This window comes from Sus scrofa, chromosome X, assembly GCF_000003025.6.
Source record: "Sus scrofa isolate TJ Tabasco breed Duroc chromosome X, Sscrofa11.1, whole genome shotgun sequence".
Classification (NCBI taxonomy): Eukaryota; Metazoa; Chordata; class Mammalia; order Artiodactyla; family Suidae; genus Sus; species Sus scrofa.
Window position 1 is genome coordinate 41,609,974 of NC_010461.5, and position 24,263 is coordinate 41,634,236.

Here is a 24,263-nt window from a genome sequence, read left to right on the forward strand (position 1 = left end):
AGAGTTGAATAGTTAAGACAGAGTCTGAATAGCCTGCAAAGAAAAAGATATATTGTCTGGCCCTCTACAGAGAAAGTTTGCTAACTCCTTGTTTAGAACAATGTCCAGTGAATTGAGTGTGAAAATGGTAGATAGAATTCAGAATTCGCTGTTTGAGTAACTGTCATAGGTGTAAGAAAGTAGAAGATAAGGATTATTAACTGATTCCAGTACTAGTCTATTGGCATGTATTAAATATTTTCAATTCTGCGGCACTATGCTGTTAATTTACAGTTTGCCCTTTGGGGAGTTCCCATTGTGGTGCAGCAGAAGCAAATCCAACTAGTATCCATGAGGATGTGGGTTTGATCTCTGGCCTTGCTCAGGGGTTTGGGGATCCAGTGTTGCTGTGAGCTGTGGTGTAGGTCACAGACATGGCTCGGATCTGGTGGGGTGCAGCTACAGCTCCGATTCAACCCTTGGGAGCCTCCATATGCCGTGGGTATGGCCCTAAAAAGACCAAAAAGAATTAAAAGGAAAAAAAAGTAACCATGTGAAGTGATGGATGTGTTAACTTGATGGTGGGAATCCTTTTATAGTGTACAGGTATATCAAAGCATCACATTGTACACTTTAAATATAATTTTGTCAATAAAGCTGAGGGGGAACTTAAATAAATAATAGGCAAAAAAATAAAATAAAATTAGCCTTTCAGATCAAGAGAAATGATTGAAAGAAAAGCCAGAGCTGTTTCTACCTGGTTATTTGAAGAAGATCGACAGTTGGAGGCACTTGAGGCCCAAGTGTGAGGGGCTTAGGGAGGTTTTCTTGGCTGGATGAGATAAAGGCTGTTATTTAAATTCTGTTTTCCCGCTTCCCTGTTGGGTTTTTTTAATAGGTCTAATTACCTTCACTACTGTGGTACAAGTTTGATCCCTGGCCCAGTTACCTAGGTGACTTTCTGTAGGCTTCTTTTGTCAAGTTTTTTTCTCTGTGGTGAGAGGAAGTGGCTGATCACTTTTAAGAGGAAAGCCCAACTCAGACCCTTATAGGTGGGCCTTTCCTCTGGGCTTACAGACCTGCCTTGCCAGCCGGCATCAGAAATCAATTGAGATGTCCATGGCGTGTTTCTCCTAACCTCTTCTTGTCCATCTCAAGGGCCAAATGAGCCACATCTGTACTATGCACATATTTACGTATTTTTTAGGTCCAAGTTAACTTCTGTTACTCATTGAAATTTAAGTTTCTCAGGTGGGTCAGGTGGTTTCTGAGCATTTCATTGTATGAATGTACCAAAGTTTCTTTTTATCTGTTCTGTTGATGGACATCTTGGGGTTTTTTTGCAAGTCTTATTGTGGTTTTAATTTGTATTTCTCTGATGCCTAATACTGTTGAACATTTTTTCATAATTTATTGCCATTTGAATATTCTCTTGTGAAGAGCCTGTTCAAGACTGTTGCCATTTTTCTATTGAGTCATCTGTCTTCTTATTAATTTATTAGAGTTCATTATGTAACTTGGCTATGAGTCCATTTTAGTCTGAGCGTCTTTTCACTCTTAAGAGTATCCTTTTTATACATTCATACAGGAATGTTCATAGCAGCTCTATTTATAATAACCAAAAACTGGAAACAACCCACATGTCCTTCAGTAGGTAAATGGTTAAACAGACTGTGGTACATCCATATAATGGAATAAAAGTAATGAACTATTATTGATACTTGGAACAACTTGGATGGATCTCAGGAGCATTATGCTGAATGTAAAAAAAGCCAATCTCCAAAGTTTATATACCAAATCATTTCATTTGTATGGCATTCTTAAGATGACAACTTTATTGAGGTATAATTTACATGTCACAAAGTAAACATAAATTTAATGCTTTTTAGTAAATTTACCAACTACATAATCCAGTTTTAGAATGTTTCCATCACTCCAGTACAATTCTTTGTGCCCATGTGCCATCACTCAGTTCCCCTCCCCCACGCCCTAGGCCACCACTAATCTACTTTCTGTCTCTATAGATTTGCCTTTTGTGGACATTTTGTATAAATAGAATCACACACTATATGTTCTTTTCTGTCTGGCTTCTTTCAGGTAGCATAATGCTTGTGAGATTCATTCATGGACGTGCCGTGTATCAATAACTCATTCTTCTTTATTGTTGAGTAGTATTACATCATACGGGTTTACCACATTATGATTATCTATTCTCTGTGGATGGACATTTGAGATGTTTCCAGTTTTTGGTTCTCATGAATAGTGCTACTGTCAGCATTCATGTATATGTCCTTGTGTTAGGCATATGTTTTCATTTCTCTTAGGTAGATTCCTAGGAGTAGAATTGCTGGATTATTAGGGTAAATTTATGTTTAACCTCTTAAAGAAACTGTCCAAACTGTTTTCCAGTAGTCCCACCAATTCCTGGAGAATGTTCCATATGCACTTGAAAAGCATGTGTATTTTGCTTATCTTGGGAGGAATGTTTTGTAAATACCAACTAGGTCAGTGTTTGGTAATACTTTTTTATATTCTTTCTTGCTTTTCTTTCTAGTTGTTCTATCCATTTTCAACAGTAGGATGTTGAATTCTGTTTTAGTTTTGAATTGTTTGTTTCTTCACTTCTTTGTGTTTAGTTCATCAGTTTATGATGTGTCTGGGTGTAGATTTCATTGTATAGATTATGTTTGGTATTCTCTCATCTTGGCAATTTTCAACTCTTTTCTTCAAATATTTTTCAGCATCACACTTTTTCTTCTCTGTATTAGATTCCAGTTACACAAATGTTAGATCATTTATTGTTATCCTGCAAGTTCCTGAGGCTTTGTTCTCCCCCCCTTTTTTTCTCTTATTTAAATTGGCTAGTTTGTTTGTTTTCATTTTCAATACCTCCTCCCATTCTGCTATTGTGTTCTTCCAGTTTAATTTATTTTATTTTATTTTTGTCTTTTTAGGGCCGCACCTGCGGTATATGGAGATTCCCAGCCTAGGGGTCTTATGGAGCTACAGCTGCTGGCCTATGCCACAGCCACAGCAATGCCAGACCCCAAGCCATGTCCACAACCTACACCACAGCTCATGGCAATGCCAGATCCTCAACCCACTGAGCAAGGCCAGGGATCAAACCCACAACCCCATGGTTACTTGTCGGATTCGTTTCTGCTGCAGTACAACGGGAATTCCTGAATTTTTTATTTCAGTTATTTTCTTTTCCAGTTCTAAAGTTTTAATTTGGTTTTATCTTCTCTGTACTTTGCCAATAAATTTCTGTTTAACCTTATTTCAAGAGTTTTCAAGTTCGGTGATTGCTCGTTTGAGCATTTTTATAATAGCTGTTTTAACGTACTTGTTAGATAATTTCAACATTTATGTCATCTCGTTGTCATTTATTGATTGTCTTTTCCTGTGTGAATTGATATTTTTGTTTTTTGCATACCAGCTAGTTTTGGATTTTATCCTGGACATTTTGAATATTTTGTAATTAAACTCTGGACTTTGTTTCAGTCCAGTGGAGAATGTTGATTATTTGTTTAGCAGTCAGTTGACCTGGTTAGGTTCAGACTGCAAGTTCCAGCTCACTTTCTCTGGGCTGTAGTTCTGATAGGAGTTCAATATTCAGTGCCTTTGCAGTGCTATTCAGATCTGTCCTATGTCTGACGCCCAGCGGTCAGTCTGAGACCTGAGTGTTTGTCTCTTACTTAGCTCAGTTCTCAAAGTATTTGACATGCTTATTAGGATCGAATCCACATATGCACAGATGGGGGATGATCAGAATTGTTCATTAGCAGCTTTATAGGTTTGCTTTCCTGAGCTCTCCCCTCTTTGTTTTCTCCATGGTACTTTCTGGTATTCCAGAGCTTTCTTTTTTGGTCCTCTAGTTGGAAGCCACCCACTTTCATGATGCACTGCCTCTAGGGCACAAGGGTCAGACTGACAGAGAAAGTAAAAAACAGGAGTTCCTGATGTGGCGCAGTGGTTAACGAATCCGACTGGGGACCATGAGGTTGCGGGTTCGGTCCCTGCCCTTGCTCAGTGGGTTAATGATCCGGCGTTGCCGTGAGCTGTGGTGTAGGTTGCAGACGCGGCTCGGATCCCGCGTTGCTGTGGCTCTGGCGTAGGCTGGTGGCTGCAGCTCCGATTCGACCCCTAGCCTGGGAACCTCCATATGCCGCGGGAGCGGCCCAAGAAATAGCAACAACAACAACAATAACAAAGACAAAAAAAAAGACCAAAAAAAAAAAAAAAAAAAAAGAAAAAAAAAAAAAAAAAAAAAAAAAAAAAAACAATGGTATGTGGCTTTGCCTTTTTGGAGCTAGCTATAGTTGCACCAAATGGAATGGAATGTTCCTCTCCCTTGAGAGTTTTTCACTCCTACAGTTTTCTTCTGCCAATCAGTTTCGTCGCTGCTGCCACAACTTCCACCGTGGGATTTTCTGAGCATGAGAGAAGGGAAAAAAATGGAGAGAAAACCCCAGGGGATTCCCACCCCTGCCCCGCAGTCTCTCTTATAGTAGTTCCCTTTTCCAAAAAAAGCACCTTGAGCCAGAACATGTGCTCTAAAACCTCACTTTCAGGTTTTGTTGTATTTTCAGACCAGAGAATCCTGGAGAGAAAAAATAGTAAAGTCACTACCAGTTCATTTGTACCAGGCATTTTGATATTCTTCCCTGATTCGCCTGCTGAATCTAATAGCTTCCCATGCATTCTGTAAAGATTTTACAGTTGCTTTCAGTGGACAGAAAGGTGGATGTGTTGATTTCATTTTACCTGGAACCAGAAGTCTTAACTGATTTTTTTAATTGGATTTTTTAAAACTTTTTTTTTGTTTGTTTTTGTTTTTGCTTTTTAGAGCCGCACTGGTGGCATGTGGAAGTTCTCAGGCTAGAAGTCGACTGGGAGCTGCAGTAGCCTCAGCAACGCAGAATCTGAGCCGCATCTGTGACCTACACCACAGCTCGTGGCAACACCGGATCCTTAGCCCATTGTGCAAGGCCAGGGATGGAACCTGGATCCTCATGGATACTAGTCATGTTCATTACCACTGAGCCACAATGGGAACTCCTACTTTTTTTGGTTGTACAGTAAAGTGACCCAGTCATCCACAGTTCCCTGTGCTGTACAGTAGGACCCCATTGCCCATCCATTCTAAGTGTAACAGTTTGTATCCACCACCAAGTATAGTTGATTTTCAGGGTTGTGCCAATTTTTGCTATACAGCAAAGTGACCCAGTCCTACATGTATATACATTCCTTTTCTCATGTTATCTTCCATCATGGCCTATCCCAAGAGATTGGATATAGTTCCCTGTGCTATGCAGTAGGACCTCATTGCCAAAATCCATTCTAAATGTAATAGTTTGCATCTACTAACTCCAAACTCCCAGTCCATCCCACTCCCTCCTCCCTCCCTTGTTCTGTATGTGTGTGAGTCTGTTTCTGTTTTGTAGATAGATTCATTTTAACTGATATTTTAAGCAGTGTTCCTATTTATTTATTTGTTTATTGGCTGCACCCAAACTCCTAAGTGGTGTTTTAGATTGGTTTCCTCAACTCCTCAAAATGTTTATATCTCTGAAATAATAGTTATGAAGATGCAGCGTTTGGTGAAGTTAAGTGGACAAAAGTTTCTAAGTGTAAGCAGAGGAGCTGCACTATTGGCAGAATGATGACCTGAAAAACAAAGCCACTTTTCTGAAGACATACATGGTAATCTCATCCGGAAGCACAGTTCTTTGTCCTCATGCAGCATATCATTGACCTCCTTGTTTTCCTTGGCCCTGCCTCTTTGTCACATTCTCTTACTTCTGTCCTGCTGTTTTTCAGTTAACCTTTGCCCCTCAGGACTTCATTCATCAACTCCTTTCTCCTCCTCCCTCCCGTTTGTCTCTGGTTTCCCATACCCTCTTCTGAACATTACATTCTTATATTTTATCCCAGACTCTATCTTTCAAGGACGATTACACTGCCCTGTGACGTCTTAGGATGTAAGTAGGTTAGGGTGGTGGGGAGTGAGTAATCAGCTTTTGCTTATAGATTAGGGCCAGACCTCAGTCCCTGCAAGACATTGTGGTGGTCTAGTGAGCTGCTTTTCCAGCATATTAAGGCTTTTTCTCTCATATAGTATTTCTGGTGATAGGGGGGCCAGGCCACGTGAAGCGCCAGCACAGCCAGAAATTATCAGTCTAGAAGGAAGGTAGTATTCAGGCCACACTAACCTCATTCACTTGGGACTATATCAGAGCTTTCTGAGCTGTTTTGTTTTGTTTTATTTGCTGTTAATCTTGAAATTTAATAGGGAGAAACTACTAAATAACAGTTACCTTTATGCCAGCATTTCCTATTGTTAGTATGGTACAGAATCACTGCAGGAAGGAAATCCTAAAAGGGCAAAAACACATGGGCAAAGCACATGTTTTTATGTTGCAGCATGCTTTCAGTATTTTTATGGTGGAAACAACATTCCTTAAAAACCACAATAGGCTTCCCAGGTGTCTCTTCAGATCCATCAGGTTCTAGGCATATAAAGGCTGCTCAACTCATAACCTTCTGGGCCATGTACAGATAAACTTGTAGGTACAAAAGATATGGTACCTTTTGGAAAGAAAATCCTCAGGTACAGCATGTTGTCTCATTTACTCCCACTAAAATTCATTATCTTGTCTGGGAGCAAGGCAGCAGCAGGGAGCAGAATGAGTTCTGACCCACTGTTTTTATGCCAGACTGGCGCTCCTCACACAAGGACAGGTCAATGATACTTGTTTTCCACTGCTAAGATTTTTATTTTTTCTTTTGGCAGTAGCCAAGGCACCTAGTTAAAAAGAAAACACTCATTATTCCTACTTACTCCTACTTTTTCATTTTACACAGTAATATTCATTTCAGTGGCATGTTTCTGGTGAAGATCTCTTTAGCTATGGGAGCAGTTTGACTTTGATACTAAAAAAGCTAGTAAGTCACAGAAACTGATTAAATAGGCAACCGTTCTATAAGTAATACTGATTTAATTATGTACCTGAAGTTGACCAAGGCGTGAGAATTAAAGTGAACTTTATTTAGGGCCAGTAGAGTTCTTGTAAACACCCCACTCCCCGTACCTGTAATAATTTTCAGGCCTAATTAAGTGAATTATTCTTTTTTTTTTTTCCTAGGGCCGCACCCACAGCATATGAAGGTTCCCAGGCTAGGGGTCTAATCGGAGCTGTGGCCGCCGGCCTACACCACAGGCACAGCAACGCAGGATCCAAGCCGCGTCTTTGACCTACACCACAGCTCACGGCAACGCTGGATCCTTAACCCACTGAGCCACGATGGGAACTCTGAAATATTCCCAGATAAAATCTTTAAAGGCTGTATCGATTTGAGATTATTGCATTATTTTTTTAAAACTTGTCTTGGTATAACTACTGCATTTTCCAGAGCCTGTGAGTCTCTGGTCCCATGGCGATGGAACCTGAGGATTGGAAGGACCTTGGGGATCACCAAATTCCCAGTGCAAGAATCCTCTCCATAATATTCTGTCAGACAGGCAATTGTGTGATTCTTGACCACTTTTTTCCTCCAAAGTATGTATTTTTCCTCCACAGGTGTTTGATGCTACTCACTCATCTTTCCATGATAAGTCATTGTTTATGTCCAAGCCAAGATCTGCCTTCTAGGATCTCTCACCATTGTTCCCAGCCCTCCCCTCCATTACCACACAGACCAAATCTTCTTTGTCCAAAATAGTTAAAGCCATCTATTTTCCTATTTCCCATTCCCCTTTCTCCCACCTGTGATCTTCTCAGGCCAGAAAAAATTCCTGGTTCTTTCAACAGCTTATTTCAAGGTTTTAAATGCAGTGGAAAATTCAAAGAGTAATATAATGAACACTCATATTCTCTGTCAGCCAGAATTATCAACAATTAAGATTTTGTCATGTTTTTCTTAAATAATTTAAACAGTACAGAAATGGTTATTTCCCTTTTGATCACCCTTTCTAGTGTCGTCTTCCTCCTCTGTGTCATGCATATATAGGTATGTTTAAACAACATACAGATTTGTTTTGGTTTTCTGTTTTAATTTACACAAATGATGTTGTTATGAATGTGTCTATATGTTTTGTCCACACAGCAAAATGTCATAGATCTTTCTGTATTTTTTGTATTAATCTTTCCATACTATATATTGTCTTAATCATTATATATAACAAAGTATTTTTGGCTATCTGCCATTTGGGCTTATGATAGGATTGTAGTCCTGTCCCTTTTGAAGTTAGGTGTGGCCATGTGACTTGTTTCCATCAATGAAATGTCAGCAGAAGTAATGGGTACACTTCCAAATGGAAGTTTTAAGAGTTGATGTGATATTCATTCCCCCCACAAATAGAGACAGGGTCTGTCAGCCTGGGTCTGAGAATAACTACGTTGAACCTCACTGCCAACTCACTTTTTAAACATGTAGTATAAGAAATAAATGGCCTTTGCTTGTGTTAAGCCACTCCGATTTTCGGTTTCTTTTATTAATTTGGCAAACTTAGCACATCCTGATATATAAGTAAACCTACATCATTGTTTTAGTGGCTGCAAAGTTTCCCTTATAGACTTTTTCTGTCTGTCCATTTTCCTACTGATAGAAGCCTAAGGACTTCCTGAATTTTGCTTTTATAAACAGTCTTATATTGGTAGTTGTATAAATTGGTGAGAATTTCTCCAGGATATATATCTAGAAACAGGATTGCTGGGTCGCAGGGTATGAATAATTTCAGTTTTATAGGATTCTGTTTTTGCTATCTAAAGCGGCTATACCAATTTACATTCTCACCCTTTCACCTGTCATTTGTGTGACGTGATTCCCAACCCTTTTTCTAATCTTGGTTCCCTTTTCTGAATTCACTTTTTTTTAAGGGTCTCTGAATTCACTCTTGTCAGTCATTGTTTCTCTGTGATACTCAGACTGGAAGTTGGTTGTCCAGTTGTTGTCCAACTGAGGTAGATGATATATTTCTGAATTCAGCCCAAGTTGAATAGCTGGGGGTGTTTGCTGGCATAGAAAACTGAATATCTATCATCCTATATTTAGGAGTTTTTAAAATTGCAGTGGCTTTACATATGTTCTAGTTAAATTTCATTCTGTTTTTGCTTATCATATTAGTTTCTGAATTCTCCCCTTTCCACTGATGAATGTTATTCCTCCTAGGACAGTAACCTTAGATTCATCTACATTACCGATCAAAGTTTGATCAGCACCAGGCCAAAGGCATAGCTCTCTGTCCCATCCCAAGACACTTTTCAGGTTTACCTGTCTGTAGCTGGAATTCTTCATCTTATCACCTGGAAAATTTTGTCAGCTGCACCACATATACTCTACCTGTAAAGAATTATCCCAATGAATAAATTGAATGGCTAGAACAGAAAGGAGTCTGGTGTAAGTTGGGTGTGTCATGATTTTAGAAAGCCCATGCTGGCTGTTAGTGACAATTTTTTTCTTTTTCGAATGCTTATCCAACCAGTGCTTTATTAATCTCATCTAGAATTTAGTATGGAGTGAGACTGAAGCTTTTTATTTGTAGAGATTACATTCCACCTCTTTTTTTTTTTTTTTTTCTTCAGTACCGCACCCGAAGTTCCCAGGTTCCCAGGCTAAGGATCGAATTGGAGCTGTAATCACTGGCCTACACCACAGCAACACCAGATCTGAGCCACATCTGCAGCCTACACCATGCTCACGGCAATGCTAGATCTTTAACCCACTGAGGGAAGCCAGGGATTGAATCTGCGGCCTCATGGGTACTAGTCAGTTCGTTTCTGCTGAGCCATGATGGGATCACCCCTTCTACCTCTTTGAAAAAAAAAGGGGGGGGATTTTTGCCTCTCTCCAGTCTTTTGGGAGGTCTGATTTCTGTGAGTTTTCATAGATGAAAGGAAGTGTTTCTTCTATTACGGCTGCGAATAGTTTTTTAGCCCTGAGGAGAGGAACAAGATGATTTTTAGGATTATGAGCATCAGGATGCCTGTGCTCTACTCCCCAGTCAATACGTCTTTTTTTCTTGTATCAGAACCAAACCTGTTCATAGTTCAAGGAACTATAGGGATTTCCTAGGCCAGCAGCTCAGGTCGTTACAAGTTAGGTTTACTGATGGTCTTTCTCTTGTTCTTTGGGACCAGCTACATGCCTTATTCCTATTACCATTTTCATAGTAGGATTCTTAGTTACATGTGTCAGGATCCCAACTCAGATTAGCCTAAGAAAGAAAAAGAAAGTTTACTGTTAAGTGAATAACACATAGATGCTGCTTTTAGGAGTGGCTGTATCCTCTCACTCATCACAGCCCTGATTCTCTTTCTCCTACCTTTGCTTTTCTCTGAGTCAGTTTCACTCATTCTCAGGCAGGCCACCTGCAGTAGATGCGCAGTGCTTCTTTTCCAGTACTTCTGTCAAAACTCTTGGGCGACTTGTTGATGTAGCCTGGTTCATGTGCCTTAGAAGAAAGAGGTGTGTATGGGGGGGGCAGAGAGTGCCCTCACCCAGACCACATGGACTGAGTGAGCCCTCATTCATTCCTCTTTCATACACTTGCTGAGTGCCCACTATGTGATAGGCACTGTGTTAGGCTCAGGGGTTGTTACAGCAAACAGTACAATTATAGTCTCTGCCTTCTTAAAGTGTGTAAGTGTTAAAAAAAAAAGTGGACTTTAATGTGCTCATAGTAATAAAGGAGAAATTATGGGTGCTGGAAAGCAAACCACAGGGGTTCTGACCTACTCTGGGGCAGGTAAGGGAAGGCTGCCCTAAGGAAGTGCTCTTTGGATTGAAATCTAACATGAGTAGAAGTTAGCTATGTGAAGTAGGTAGGAAGGTTGATGACGAGCATTTGGGGGAGAGAGGTGGAATATACAGAGCCTTGGAGGCAGGAAGGAGCATATTTCAGACACTGAAAGAAGGCCAGGATGTTTGGATCACAGAGACTGAAGGGGCAGAGAGAGACATACGTGGGGCTGGAGAGATAGGTTGGTACCACCTCTAGTAAAGCCTCATGATTTGGCAAGAAGTTAGGAAGTCATATAGATAGCCATAGCCCATGTGGGTAACGCATGTCCTACGGCTTAATCTAGTTAATTAACTAGCCAAGATCACTCACCTGGTTGGGATTTAAGTCTTGGCACGCCAGGTATCTGTCATGTGTCCAGACCTGTTTCGGGCATTGCCTCTCCCAGGAAGCAGTCCTTCCTGCCCATGGGAAAGGGTAAGTGTTCCTCCATTTCTGCTCCCTTAGTACTCTGTGCAGAAAACTTTCATGGCTTTATTTACCCCATCCAGGTCTGGGCAGGACATGTTGGTGCCCAGCCAGGCCAATGATTGGCATCCATGAAAAAAAAAAAAGTGTTATCATAGCAGGCTTGACTTTGAAAAGTTGTCCCTTGGCTGGCATCTGGAACTTGACTTTCAGGGGGGTTCCCACCATTCCCAGAACTGATAAGTGTGGCTCAGTGTGCCTGAACTGTTTATATAAATAAGGTAGTTTCTGCTGAACATCTGCTTTCCTTCTTGAGGTCTAGAACTTTGATATTTGCCAATCAGAGGGTTCCTGTGTGACCAACCTCCAATCAAAACCCTGGATACTGAGTCCCTGATGAGCTTCCCTACTGAACATTTCACGTGTGTTGTCACAACTTGTTGCTAGGGAAATTAGGTGCATCCTGTGTAACTCCACTGGGAGAGGACTCTTGGAAGCTTGTGCCTGTTCTCCCCTATATCTCATCCCATATGCCTTTTCCCTCTGCTGATTTTGCTTTGTATCCTTTCACTGTAATAAATCCTTGGCGATGAGTGTGGTTATATGCTGAGTTCTGTGAATCCTCCTAGTGAATCACAGAACTTGGAGGTGGTCTTGGGGATCCCCCGATACAGCACCCTTGAAAACCATTGTTAATTTTTTTTTTTGTCTTTTGTCTTTTTAGGGCTGCACCTGGAGGTTCCCAGGTTAGGGGTCGAATCGAAGCTGCAGCTGCCAGCCTATACCACAACCACAGCAACATCAGATCCGAGCCACATCTGCAGCCTACACCACAGCTCGTGGCAACACCAGATCCTTAACCCACTGAGTGAGGCCAGGAATTGAACCCTCAATCTCATGGTTCCTAGTCATCCGATGCATCATGATGGGAACTCCCCATTGTTAAATATTTTTCAACACTTATTTTCAAAGGAGAGAGTGAGCCTGGCGAGGAACTAGGGCAGAGAAAGGGGCTCTCAATTCACTTTGCTGTACACCTGAAACTAATACAATATTGTAAATCAACTATACTCCAATAAAAAAAAATTTTTAATCTTTATTGAGGATAGCCAAGACATGGAAACAACCTAAATGTCCATTGACAGAGGAGTGGATCCAGAAGATGTGGTACATATACACAATGGAATGTTACTCAGCCATCAAAAAGAAGGATATACCAGCATTCTTAGCAACATGGATGGACCTAGAAATGATCATGCTAAGTGAAGTCAGCCATACAATGAGACACCAACATCAAATGCTTTCACTGACACGTGGAATCTGAAAAAAGGACAGACGGAACTTCTTTGCAGAACAGATGCTGACTCACAGACATTAAAAAACTTATGGTCTCCGGAGGAGACAGTTTGGGGGTGGGGGGAATGTGCTTGGGCTGTGGGATGGAAATCCTGTGACATCAGATTGTTATGATCATTATACAACTACAGATGTGATAAATTCATTTGAGTAATAAAAAAAATGAAAAAAAAAATCTTTATTGAGGATTTCCCTGGTGGCTCAGTGGGTTAAAGATCTGGCATTGTCACTGCTGTGGCATGGATTTGATCCTTGGCCCCCGGAACTTCCTCATGCCACAGGTACAGCAAAAAAAAATAAAATAAAAAAAATTGGGTTCTTTGATGGGCTCTATAAGAGTGAACATGTGAAACTCAGTCCCCTCCCTGCTTTACTTCTGAGACAGCTTATGCAAAAGCAAGTATCACTTACATTTTCTGCAGTGGAACCCTCTGAAATTGTTTTTTAGGTGGTCGGGATGCTATCAACTGTCAAAGTAGGAATGTGGGGTTCTGAATTCAAATGTGGGGAGAACAGTAAGTAAAGAACTTTTTTATCAGTCTACCTCCTGTGAATTGCTGATATTTCAAATTACTATTAGTAGCTTTAGGGGTATTTTGGGCACTTTTGAGTTTTACAGTTTTTCACTTGGTAAAAATATTACTATTTCCATAATCTGCCACCATTGTTTTGCTTTCGTTGCATATCAGGGATGATATTTCCTAAGGGAAAACTTAATCAGACCGTGCTATAAATCTTCTTGAGGAAATAGAGAAAAATGGTTATTGAAAACACACTTGATGAAAGATCTTATTAAAAGAAAAACCTTTGAAAGAGGAAAACATCCTGTACTGCGGGAACAGAGGTGGGATGATGGAGTTTTGCTGTCCCTGTTTTGCATTTCTAACAGTAAACTTGAAAGCACAGGATCTTCTGACCATTGAAGCTGAAATTATGTATTCAGTGTTTCTCACGAAATAACATTTACTATTAAAAAGAGATTGCATTTATATTTGTCTTGGGTAACTTTCAAAGAAATTGCATTTATATTTGTCTTGGGTAACTTTCAATGCAGAAAATTCTAAAAATTTTAATGCAGAAAATTCATAAGTTCAAGACCCACGTGAGCACACAAGAGCATTACATTGATTACATGTCCGTGTATTGGCTGATTCCTGAAATGGTGTCTCAGAAGGATTAAAATTGAGCCTCTGTTCTGAACACGTGGTGTTGACTGTGGCTTGGGAGTGTGCCAGTTAGTTGCAGCACCTGCGCCTCCTCACAGGGTCTTGTTGCGGCTGTTCAGGAAGATGGAGGGCAACTGCCTCACCACTCTAGCCACAAACATAAGGCTAGGAAGCCTGCCTATGAAGCTTCTTCTCCTGCTCTGACTGACAAGAGATCCAGAGATGATATTCTAGCCAGCTGGCTGCAACTTTGGGGCAGTAAAAGCAGAAAAAAATGAGAATAAAATCAAGGCCCTCCCGCCCCCAGCCTACACTGATGATAATGATCAGATGCCTTTTTGTCAACCACCTCATCTTTCATTAAAGAGCATTCGGAAATCCTGGGTGTGATGGCCTATTTGCAATGTGTAAATGGATCATGGGAAGAGGGTGCTCAAATCTGACCTAGACATTTGAGACGTAGGCAAAGAGACCTAAAGCCCCACTGGGGACTCACAGGCCAATTACCTTGAATCTGGTTAACTGGAATACAAGTCCTAAAGGAAACTAGGTGTTTTGAACTAAGAAATAATGTATGTATAGGCGAGGCTTCATGTATTCTTTCTTTGTTTATTATGAGTCCTCAAAAGTTCATAGGAATTAAGATTTTCCAGAGTGTGTGAGGGCTTTGGAAACAAAAGAAGAGAAGCAAAGGAGGAGCCTTTTCTTTTTTCTTTTTGTTCATGAGTAAAATCCTGCAGTATTAGATTGAACCATATGAAATTGCTGATACTCAAATATTTTTACCTACAACAATGGCAGTTTCATATGGTTTAACCTAATATATCTAAACTAATTTCGTCACATCAATTCTTTGAAAACATTCTCAGCTTATGGTTGTATTAGGCTTAACTTTCTTTGTCAGAGGAGGAAGGATCTCATAAATTCTTAGAATGTCTTTATTCTTTATAATGATGACATAATCATCACTTATCACATGTTTTTTAGCAGTTCTATTGAGATACAACATAAAAACTGCACATTTTCAGTGTATACGTTTGGATGAGTTTGGACGTATACACATACCCATGAAACCATCACTACAGTCAAGGTAATGGACATATCCATCACCTCCAAAAGTTTCCTTTGTGCCTCTTTTTTTTGTGATAAAAAGACCTAAGATGAGATCTACCCTCTTAAATGTTTACATGCACAATATGGTATTGTTAATAGACAGTATGTTGTATAGCATATCTCTAGAACTTAATTCATCTTGAATAATTAAAATTTATACTTATTGAACAATAATTCCCCATTTTCCTCTCCTCCCAGTCCCTGGCAACCTCCATTCTATGGTCTGCTTCTGTGAGTTTGTTTTAGCAACTTCATATAAGTGGAATCATGCAGTATTTGTCCTTCTGTGATTGGCTCATTTCACTTTACCTTATGTCCTCCAGATTCATCCATGTTGTCACTAATAACAGGATTTCCTTCTTGTTAAAGACTGAGTGATATTCCATGGTGTGTATATTACCATATTTTCTTTATCCATTATTCTATCAAATAGACATTCGGGTTGTTTCTGTATCTTGACTGTTGTGAATAATGCTGTAGTGAACATTGGAATGCCAGTATCTCTTTGAGATCCTGACAATTATTTTGGATGTATATGGCCAACGAGCATATATAAAGGTGCTCAACATTGCTAATCATCAGGGAAATGCAAATCAAAATTACAGTAAGATATCACTTCACATCTGCTAGGATGGCTATTATATATAAAAAAGATAAGTGCTGGTGAAGATGTGGAGAAATTAGATCTCTGGTACATTGTTGGTAGAAATGTAAAATGCCGCTATGGAAAACAGTATGCAGTTCTTCAAAAATTAAAAGTATAGCCACCATAAGATCCAGCAATCTCACTTCTAGATATATATCCAGAAGTTGTGTTTGTTTTTAACTTGGATGTTCTTTCTTTTCTTTTTCTTTTTCTTTCTTTCTTTTTTTTTTTTTTTTTTTTGGCCAAGCCTGCAGCATGTGGAAGTTCCCAGGGCAGGAATCTAACCCACACCATAGCAGTGGCCTGAGACACTGCAGTGATAATGCCAGATCCTTAACCTTGCTGTACCACAAAGGAACTCCTTAACTTGGGTATTCTTGAGAGAGAAACCCAAGGAAATCCAGAACCACAAGGCCTTCTATCTGGAATACTATAGCATTGTAATCAGTGGTCTAGATAGACTGGAGAAGCCTGGAATTTTTAGTGCATTTCTGGCTCAGTACCTGATTCACTAGGTACTTCTTAGGCAATCAGTAGGCATTACTACAAATCAGTTGTTGTTCCATCATTTCATAACTTCATCCTCAAAATGCATGTTGAAGACTAGCTACGTATTCCCTTGCTCAGAATGTTTTTGGAGCACTCTTTGGGGGGATTACCTTCAGAGCCATTTAATAATCCACATGAGGAGTTGGATATTCACTTCATTCAGTAAGTGTTTATTTGAGTCATTTACAGTGTTGAGCACTGTATCAGGTAGAGACAGATGACGTGGATATAGCAGGGAAGGAGTGTGCAGGAAAGCACCAGGACATGTGAGTGGGGAGCAATGAGTGGCTCACCTTCCCTAGGAAAGAGACTGTAAGGAACATAAAATTGGAAAGGTGAGCATGGCCACATTATAGAGGGCCTTGGATACTAAGTCTAGGAGTCTATAATTGTGCTGTGAGGAGTCGGGAGCCACTGAAGGTTTTGAGATTTTTTTTTAATTTATTAAAGTATAGTTGATTTACAATATGTTACTTTCTGTTGTGCAGAAGAGTGATTCAGTTATACATATACATTCTTTTTCATATTCTTTTCCATTATGGTTTATTACAGGATATTGAATATAGTTTCCTGTGCTATTCAATAGAACCTTGTTAATCCATTCCAGACACAATAGTTTTTTTTCTTTTTATAGCCGTAGCTGTGGCATATGGAAGTTCCCAGGGTAGGGACTGAATCAAAGCTGCAGCTGAGGCCTACGCCACAGCCGCAGCCACAGCAACACTGGATCTGACCTGCATCTGCGACCTATGCTGAAGCTTGCAGCAACACCAGACCCACTGAGTGAGGCCAGGGATCAAACCTGCATCCTCAAGGAGACTACATTGGGTTCTTAACTTGCTAAGCCAGAGTGGGAACTCATATGCATAATAGTTTGCATCTGTTAATCCCAAACTCCCAATCCATCCCTCTTTTCACCCTCCCTCCACCTTGGCAACCACAGGTCTGTTCTCTATGTCTGTGTGTCTGTTTTCTATTTTGTAGGTAAGTTCATTTGTGTCATGTTTTAGATTACACATATAAGTGATACTATCTGCTATTTGTCTTTCTCTTTCTGACTTGACTTCACTTAGTATGATAATCTAGGTCCATCCATGTTGCTGCAAATGGCATTTCATTCTTTTCTATGGCTGGGTAGTATTCCATTATATATATTACCACATTTTCTTCATTCATCTGTTGCTGGACATTTGAGTTCTGGGTTTGTTTGTTTGTTTGTTTTTTGGTGGGTTTTGGGGTTTTTTTTTTTGGCTTTGGTTTTGTTGTTGTCTTTTCAGGGCCACACCCACAGCATATGGAGGTTCCAGGCTAGGGGTCTAATCAGAGCTGTAGCTGCCGGCCTGCACCACAGCCATAGCATCTCGGTATCCGAGCCACATCTGCGACCTACACCGCAGCTCATGGTAACGCCAGATCCTTAACCCACTGAGTGGGGGCCAGGGATTGAACCTGCAACCTCATGGTTCCTAGTCAGATTCATTAACCACTGAGCCAGGACGGGAACTCCTGTTTTGTTTTGTTTTGTTTTGTTTTGTTTTTGCTTTTTAGGGCCACACCTGCATCATGTAGAAGTTCCCAAGCCAGGGGTCAAATTGAAGCTGCAGCTGCCGTCCTACACCACTGCTCGCAGCAACACTGGATCCTTAACCCACTGAGTGAGGCCGGGGATCGAGCCCACATCCTCATGGATACTAGTCAGATTTGTTTCGCTGCACCACAACAGGAATTTCTGAGTTGTTTTCATATTTTGGGTATTGTAAATAGTGCTGCTGTGAATATAGGGGTGTGTGTATCTTTTTAAACTCTGGTCTTGTCCAGATATATGCCTAAGAGTGGGATTGCTGAATCATAGGGCAATTTTATTTTTAGTTTTTTGAGGAACCTCCATACTGTTCTCCATAGTGGCTGTACCAATTTACATTCCCACCAACATTGTAGGAGGGGTTTCCTTTTCTCCACACCCTCCCCAGCATTTTTTATCTGTAGACCTTTTTTCCCCCCTTTTTGGCCAGCTTGCAGTACATGGAGTTCCTGGGCCAGAAATCAGATCCGCGCTGCAGTTGCAACCTGAGCCACAGCTGCAGCCTATACTGCAGGTGCTGCAATGCTAGATCCTTCACCCACTGTGCTGGGCTGGGGATCTAACTTGTGTCCCAGGGCTCTGGAGACAACACCAATCCCCATTGCACCACAGCAGGAAATCCTGTAGACTTTTTTAATAATGACCATAGTGAGCAATACAAGGTGATTTCTCATAGTAGTTTTGATTTGTATTTCTCTAATAACTAGCAATGATGAGCATCTTTTCATGTGCCTATTGGCCATCTGTATATCTAGGTCTTCTGTCCCTTTTTTTTTACGGCTGCATTTGCAGCATATGAAAGTTTCTTGGCTAGGGGTTGAATCAGAGCTACAACTGCAGGCCTGTGCCATAGCCACAGCAACACTGGATCCGAGCCACACCTGCAACATACGCCACAGCTGTGGTCACACTGAGTCCATAACCCACTAAGCAAGGCCAGGGATTGAACCTGAATCCTCATGGAGACAACATCAGGTTCTTAACACACTGAGCCACAGTGGGAACTCCTTCTGTCCATTTTTTTTATTGGGTTGTTTTTTGTTATTGAGTTGTATGAACTGTTTGTATATGTTGGAAATTAAGCCCTTGTTGGTCACATTTGCAAATATTTTCTTCTAGTCTGTAGGTTGTCTTTTTGTTTTGTTCGTGGTTTCTTTTGCTGTGCAAAAGCTTATAAATTTGATTAGGTCCCATTTGTTTTATTTTTGCTTTTATTTGTATTGCCTTGGGAGAGTGACCTAAGAAAACATTGGTATAATTTATGTCAGAGAATGTTTTGCTTATGATCTTTTCCAGGAATTTTATCATGTCATATCTTATGTTTTAAGTCTTTAAACCATTTTGAGCTATTTTGGTGTGTGGTGTGAGGGTATGTTCTAACTTCATTGACTTTCATGTAGCTGTCCAACTTTCTGAGCACCACCTGCTGAAGAGACTGTCTTTTCCCCATTGTATATTCTTGCTTCCTTTGTCTAAGTTTAATTGACCATAGGTGTGTGGGTTTACTTCTCGGCTTTCTGTTCTGTTCCATTGATCCGTGATTTTTTTTGCCAAGACCATGTTGCGGTTTTTTTTTGTTTGTTTGTTTGTTTGTTTTTACATATCTTTGGCTGTGCCCACGGCTGCAGAAGTTCCTGGGCTAGGGGTCAAACCTGTGCCACAGCAGTGACCCAAGCCACAGCAGTGACAATACCAAATCCTTAACCCACTGAGCCATAGGGGAACTCCTTTACTGTTTTGATTACTCTAGCCTTGTGGTATTGTCTGAAGTCTGGGAGGGTTACGCCTCCTGCTTTGTTCTTTTTCCTTAAGATTGCTTTGGCAATTCTGGGTCCTTCATGGTTCCATATAAATTTTAGGATTATTTGTCCTAGTTCTATGAAAAATGGCATGGGCAATTTGATAGGGATCACATTAACTCTGTAGATTGCTTTGGGTGGTGTAGCTATTTTAGCCATATTAATTCTTCCAATCCAGGAGTATGGGATATCTTTACATTTTTTTTAATCATCTTCAACTTCCTTTATCTGTGTTTTATAGTTCTCATTGTCGATGTCTTTCACCTCCTTGGGCAGGTTTATTCCTAACTATTTTATTTTTATCACTTCCTAATAGTTTTTGCATGAAGTCTTTAGTGTTTTCTATACATATATCATGTCATATGTATATAGTGACAAGTTTTTCTCTTCCCTTCCAGTTTGGTTACCTTTTATTTTTCTTGCCTGATTGCTGTGGCTAGAACTTCCAATACTAGGTTGAATACAAGTGTTGAGAGTGGGAATCCTTGTCTTGCTCCATTTTAGTGGCAAGGCTTTCAGCTTTTCACCATTAAGTATTATATTGGCTATGGGTTTGTCATAACTAACTTTTATTATGTTGAGATATGGTCCCAATACACCCACTTTCACAAGAGTTTTTATCATGAATGGATGTTGAATTTCATCAAGTGCCTTTTCTACATCTATTGAGATGACCATATGGTTTTTGTCTTTTGTTGATGTGGTATATATATCACATTGATTGATTTGCATATGTTGAACTATCCTGTGACCCGGGATGAATCCAACTTGGTCATGGTGTATAATCTTTTTTTTAATTATTTTTTATTTTTTTTTTGACTGCACCCATAGCATGCAGAAGTTCCCAGGCCAGGGATTGAACCCAAGCCACATCAGGGACAATGCCAGATCCTTAACCCACTGAGCCACAAGGGAACTACTTATGGTCTTTTTTAATGTATTATTGGATCCAGTTTGCTAATATTTTGTTGAGAATTTTTGCATCTATATTCATCAAAGACACTGGCCTGTAATTTTCTTTTTTGGCAGTATCTTAGTCTGGTTTTGGTATCAGGGTGATGATGGGCTTCATAGGATGTCTTTGGGAGTGTTCCCTCCTCTTCAGTGCTTTGTTAGAGTTGGAGAAAGATTTGTATGTTGTTTGTATGTTTGGTAGAATTCACCTGTGAAGCCATTTGGTCCTGGACTTTTGCTTGTAGGGACTTTTTTTAAATTACAGATTCTGTTTCCCTTTCAGTGATTGATCTGTTCAAATTATCTATTTCTTTTTGATCCGGTTTAGTGGGCTGTATGTTTTTAGAAACTTGTCCATTTCTTCTAGATTTTCCAGTTTCTTGGCATATAGTTGTTCATAGTATTTGCTTACGGTTTTCTGTTTTTCTTCAGTATTGGTCATAATATCTCCTCTTTCATTTTTTATTTGTTTATTTGGATCCTCTCTCTTTTCTCCTCAGTTAGCCTGGCCAAAGGTTTGTCAATTTTGTTTACCCTTTCAAAGAACCAGCTCTTGGTTTTACTGATTTTTTTTTCTAGTTTTTAATCTCTATTTCCTCTTTGATCTTTATTATTTCCTTTCTTCTGATGACTTTGGGTTCTGTTTGTTCTTTTTCTAATTCTTTTAGGTGATGGGTTAGACTGATTGGGATTTTTCTTTTTTCTTTTTTTTGAGGAAACCCTATTTCACTGTGAACTTCCCTCTAGGAACTGCTTTTGCTGCAATCCATGGATTTTGTATGGTTGTATTTGTGTTTTTATTTAGAGTTTTAACTTGCTGGCTAATGACTGTAGAACTGGAATTATAAATCAGTCTTGCAGTTTGTTTTCCCAACTTGTTACTGACTAAAACTAGTTTTACACATCTCAATTGCATGCTCATTTGAACGGACTTCGGGTAATATTTGATTGTTTCCAAAAGTGACATTCACTCTCAAAGGGAAAAAAATTGCTTCCGTTGACCTTATTCAAAGAAATATGATATGCCAAAAGGACAGAAAGCAAATGCAAGTGAAAATGTCCTGAGTATTTTGAGAAATTTCATTTGCCTAATAGTATCTCTTGGAAGTCAGCCTATAATTGGATGTATGAATTCTGGTGTACTTGGGGTTTTTTGATTATGTCGTAGTTACATACATATGTGTAATTAATCTTTTGAGTTGGTATCTGCCCTGCCTTTAGTGGAGTGCACTGAGTGTAACAGTGTGCAAATAGAGGATGGGGGTTATAACTAAAACAAATAGGGATTCTAATAGTAATGCTAAATTCTCTCAGGTGGAATATTAGGGGTGTGGGACATATTAACTAGTTAACTAGGTAAGTACTAATTGCAGGTTCCACTGCCTTTGGTGAGGAGGGTACTTTATGTCTGCCTTGGCATCAGACAGGATGAGAGACTTATATAGAGTGACTTTTGTTATTTGCATGGCCACTATTGCGTATTTCTTCTGAGTCAGGTGTTGACCCCTCTGTGATCTTGGCGTTGGCTAGAATGCTTTTCTGAGTGGAGCTCAGCAGTAGTGCCTGCTTTGGAGAATTATTCAATGTCTAAAGTGATTCAGTGTAGTAGGACTGAGGTGTATGATGAAATTTCCATTTTACATTTAATCATTCAAAACTGATTACTAAATTCTATCAGTTAACTATTGCTGTATACCTAGCCACTTCAAAATTAGTGGCTCAAAATAATAGTTGTCTATTTATCACATTATTTTGTGAATTCGCCATTTGGGCTCAGTTCAGCTGAGCAGTTCTTCTATTCTTAGCTGGTCTCCCTTATGTTTGTGGTTAACTACAGGTCGGCAGGGAGTGCTGTTTTTGAGGTTGGCTGGCTGTCAACTGGGGCAGGGGTAGGGGGCAGGAGCCCTGGGCTATAGATCTCTTATATAGCCAGTTATAACAAACCCAGGCTTGTTTTCATGATAGCTAGGCAGGTTTCTATGTCTGAATAAGAAGCAGCAAGGCCTCTTGAGGCCTAGGTTTAGAACTGGCGAAGCATCACCTCTGCTACATTTTGTTGTCCTAGGCAAGTCACAAAGTCAGTCCAGATTCAAGGAATGGAAAGGAGCTTCACAATCACCTTGAGAGGGCATAAATAAAGAACAGGAGGGATGGAGTTCCCTGGTGGCCCAGAGGGTTAAGGATCTGGCACTGTCACTGCTGTGGCTCAGGTCACCACTGTGGGATTCAACCCCTGGCCCAGGAACTTCTGCATGCTGCAGTAGAGTCCAAAAGAAAGAAAAAAAAAAAAGGAACATAGGGGAGAATTGGGACCATTTTTGCTATCAGACAAATGCAGATTACTCTTTTTATGGCCACACCTGCAGCATATGGAAGTTTCTGGGTGCGGGTTCAAATTGGAGCTGCAGCTGCTGCACTGTGCCACAGACATAGCAATCCCCGATCCAAGCCACATCTGTGACCTACACCACAGCTTGCATCAATGCTGGATTCTTAACCCACTGAACGAGGCCAGGGTTTGAACCCACATTCTCATGGACACTATGTCAGGTTCTTAACCCAGTGAGCCACAACAGGAACACCAGATTACTCTTCTTAAAGACTTCAATTACTCCTATAACATTGAAAAACTCATGTGGGAGTTCCCGTCATGGCGCAGTGGTTAACAAATCCGACTAGGAACCATGAGGTTGTGGGTTCGGCCCCTGCCCTTGCTCAGTGGGTTAACGATCCGGCGTTGCCGTGAGCTGTGGTGTAGGTTGCAGACGCAGATCAGATCCCGCAGATCAGATCCCGCGTTGCTGTGGCTGTGGTGTAGGCCAGTGGCTACAGCTCCGATTCGACCCCTAGCCTGGGAACCCCATATGCCGCGGGAGCAGCCCAAAGAAATAGCAAAAAGACAAAAAAAATAAAATAAAAAATAAAAAATAAAAAAAAAACTCATGTGTTCTGTATATTCACATAATTCATATTCATGTGGTCAAAGACTGATCAAAAGCCAATAGGAAAATATTAAAATTGTTCGTAGGTCAAGGCCATGATAGTCCTTTTGTCAGGTTGAATTTCGTGGGGGGACTTGAATGCTCTGATACTTGAATATGACTCATATTTTAAATCAAAATCATTAACTCTGGATCCTTGCTACTAAATGATGTGAAGAACATAAATGGAGGTTTAAAACGAAACCCCAGATTCTTGGACACTCACCAGGAGGCAGTCTCCTTCCTCCTGATGTCTCCTGTGTCTCCTTCCATTTAAATCTGGGTGGGCTTGTGACCGCTTCAGCCAGTACAATAGAGTAGGTGACTTCTGGGGCTAAGTTATAAAAGGCAGTGCAGCTTCTGCCTTGTTCATTAGAACATTCATGCTGGGACCTCTGAGTTTCCATGTAAGAAGTTTTATTCCCCTGAGGCTACTGTGTAGAGAAGCCTTGTGTGGGCACTTCAGAGATGGTCTCTGCTAAGCCCAGTCATCCTTGTCAAAGGGGCCAGGTGAGTGAGGAATTCTCCAGGTGATTTCAGCTGTTTAAGTCTTCCCAGCTGAGGTCCCACACATTGTCAAGTGAAAAAAAGCCATCCCTGATGGGTTGCCTGAATTTCTGACCCTCAGCATTTGTGAGATTATAAAATGGTGGTTTGTTTTATGCTGCTGTGTTTTGTAGTGGTTACATAGCAGTTGATAAGTGGAACAAAACAAATGAATGGGCATGACTGTATTCCAGTAAAACCTTTTTTATGGACACTGAAATAAGAATTTTACATAATTTTTATATGTCATAAAATATTCTTTTGGTTTTTTTCAACCTATAAAAACTATAAAGGCCAATCTTAGTTCATGGGCTATACTGAAAACAAGCAGTGAGCCAAATTTGGCTTACAGGCCATGGTTTGCTGACCTCTGCTGTAAA

The 24,263-nt window shown here is 40.3% G+C and overlaps 1 protein-coding gene across 16 annotated transcripts in view; it reads left to right on the plus strand.

Moving 5' to 3' along the window:
• JADE3 (jade family PHD finger 3) overlaps positions 1-24,263 on the plus strand; it is a 135,141-nt gene that overhangs the window by 30,409 nt on the left and 80,469 nt on the right. For 5 of the 16 annotated variants that reach the window (XM_021080378.1, XM_021080381.1, XM_021080380.1 and 2 more), the window contains exon 3: positions 12,996-13,062. The exons of the other annotated variants lie outside the window; for them this stretch is intronic. In XM_021080378.1, coding sequence (XP_020936037.1) covers positions 12,996-13,062 — 67 coding nt within the window. The remainder of the gene's footprint in view (positions 1-12,995; positions 13,063-24,263) is intronic. 16 annotated transcript variants of the gene reach the window in all.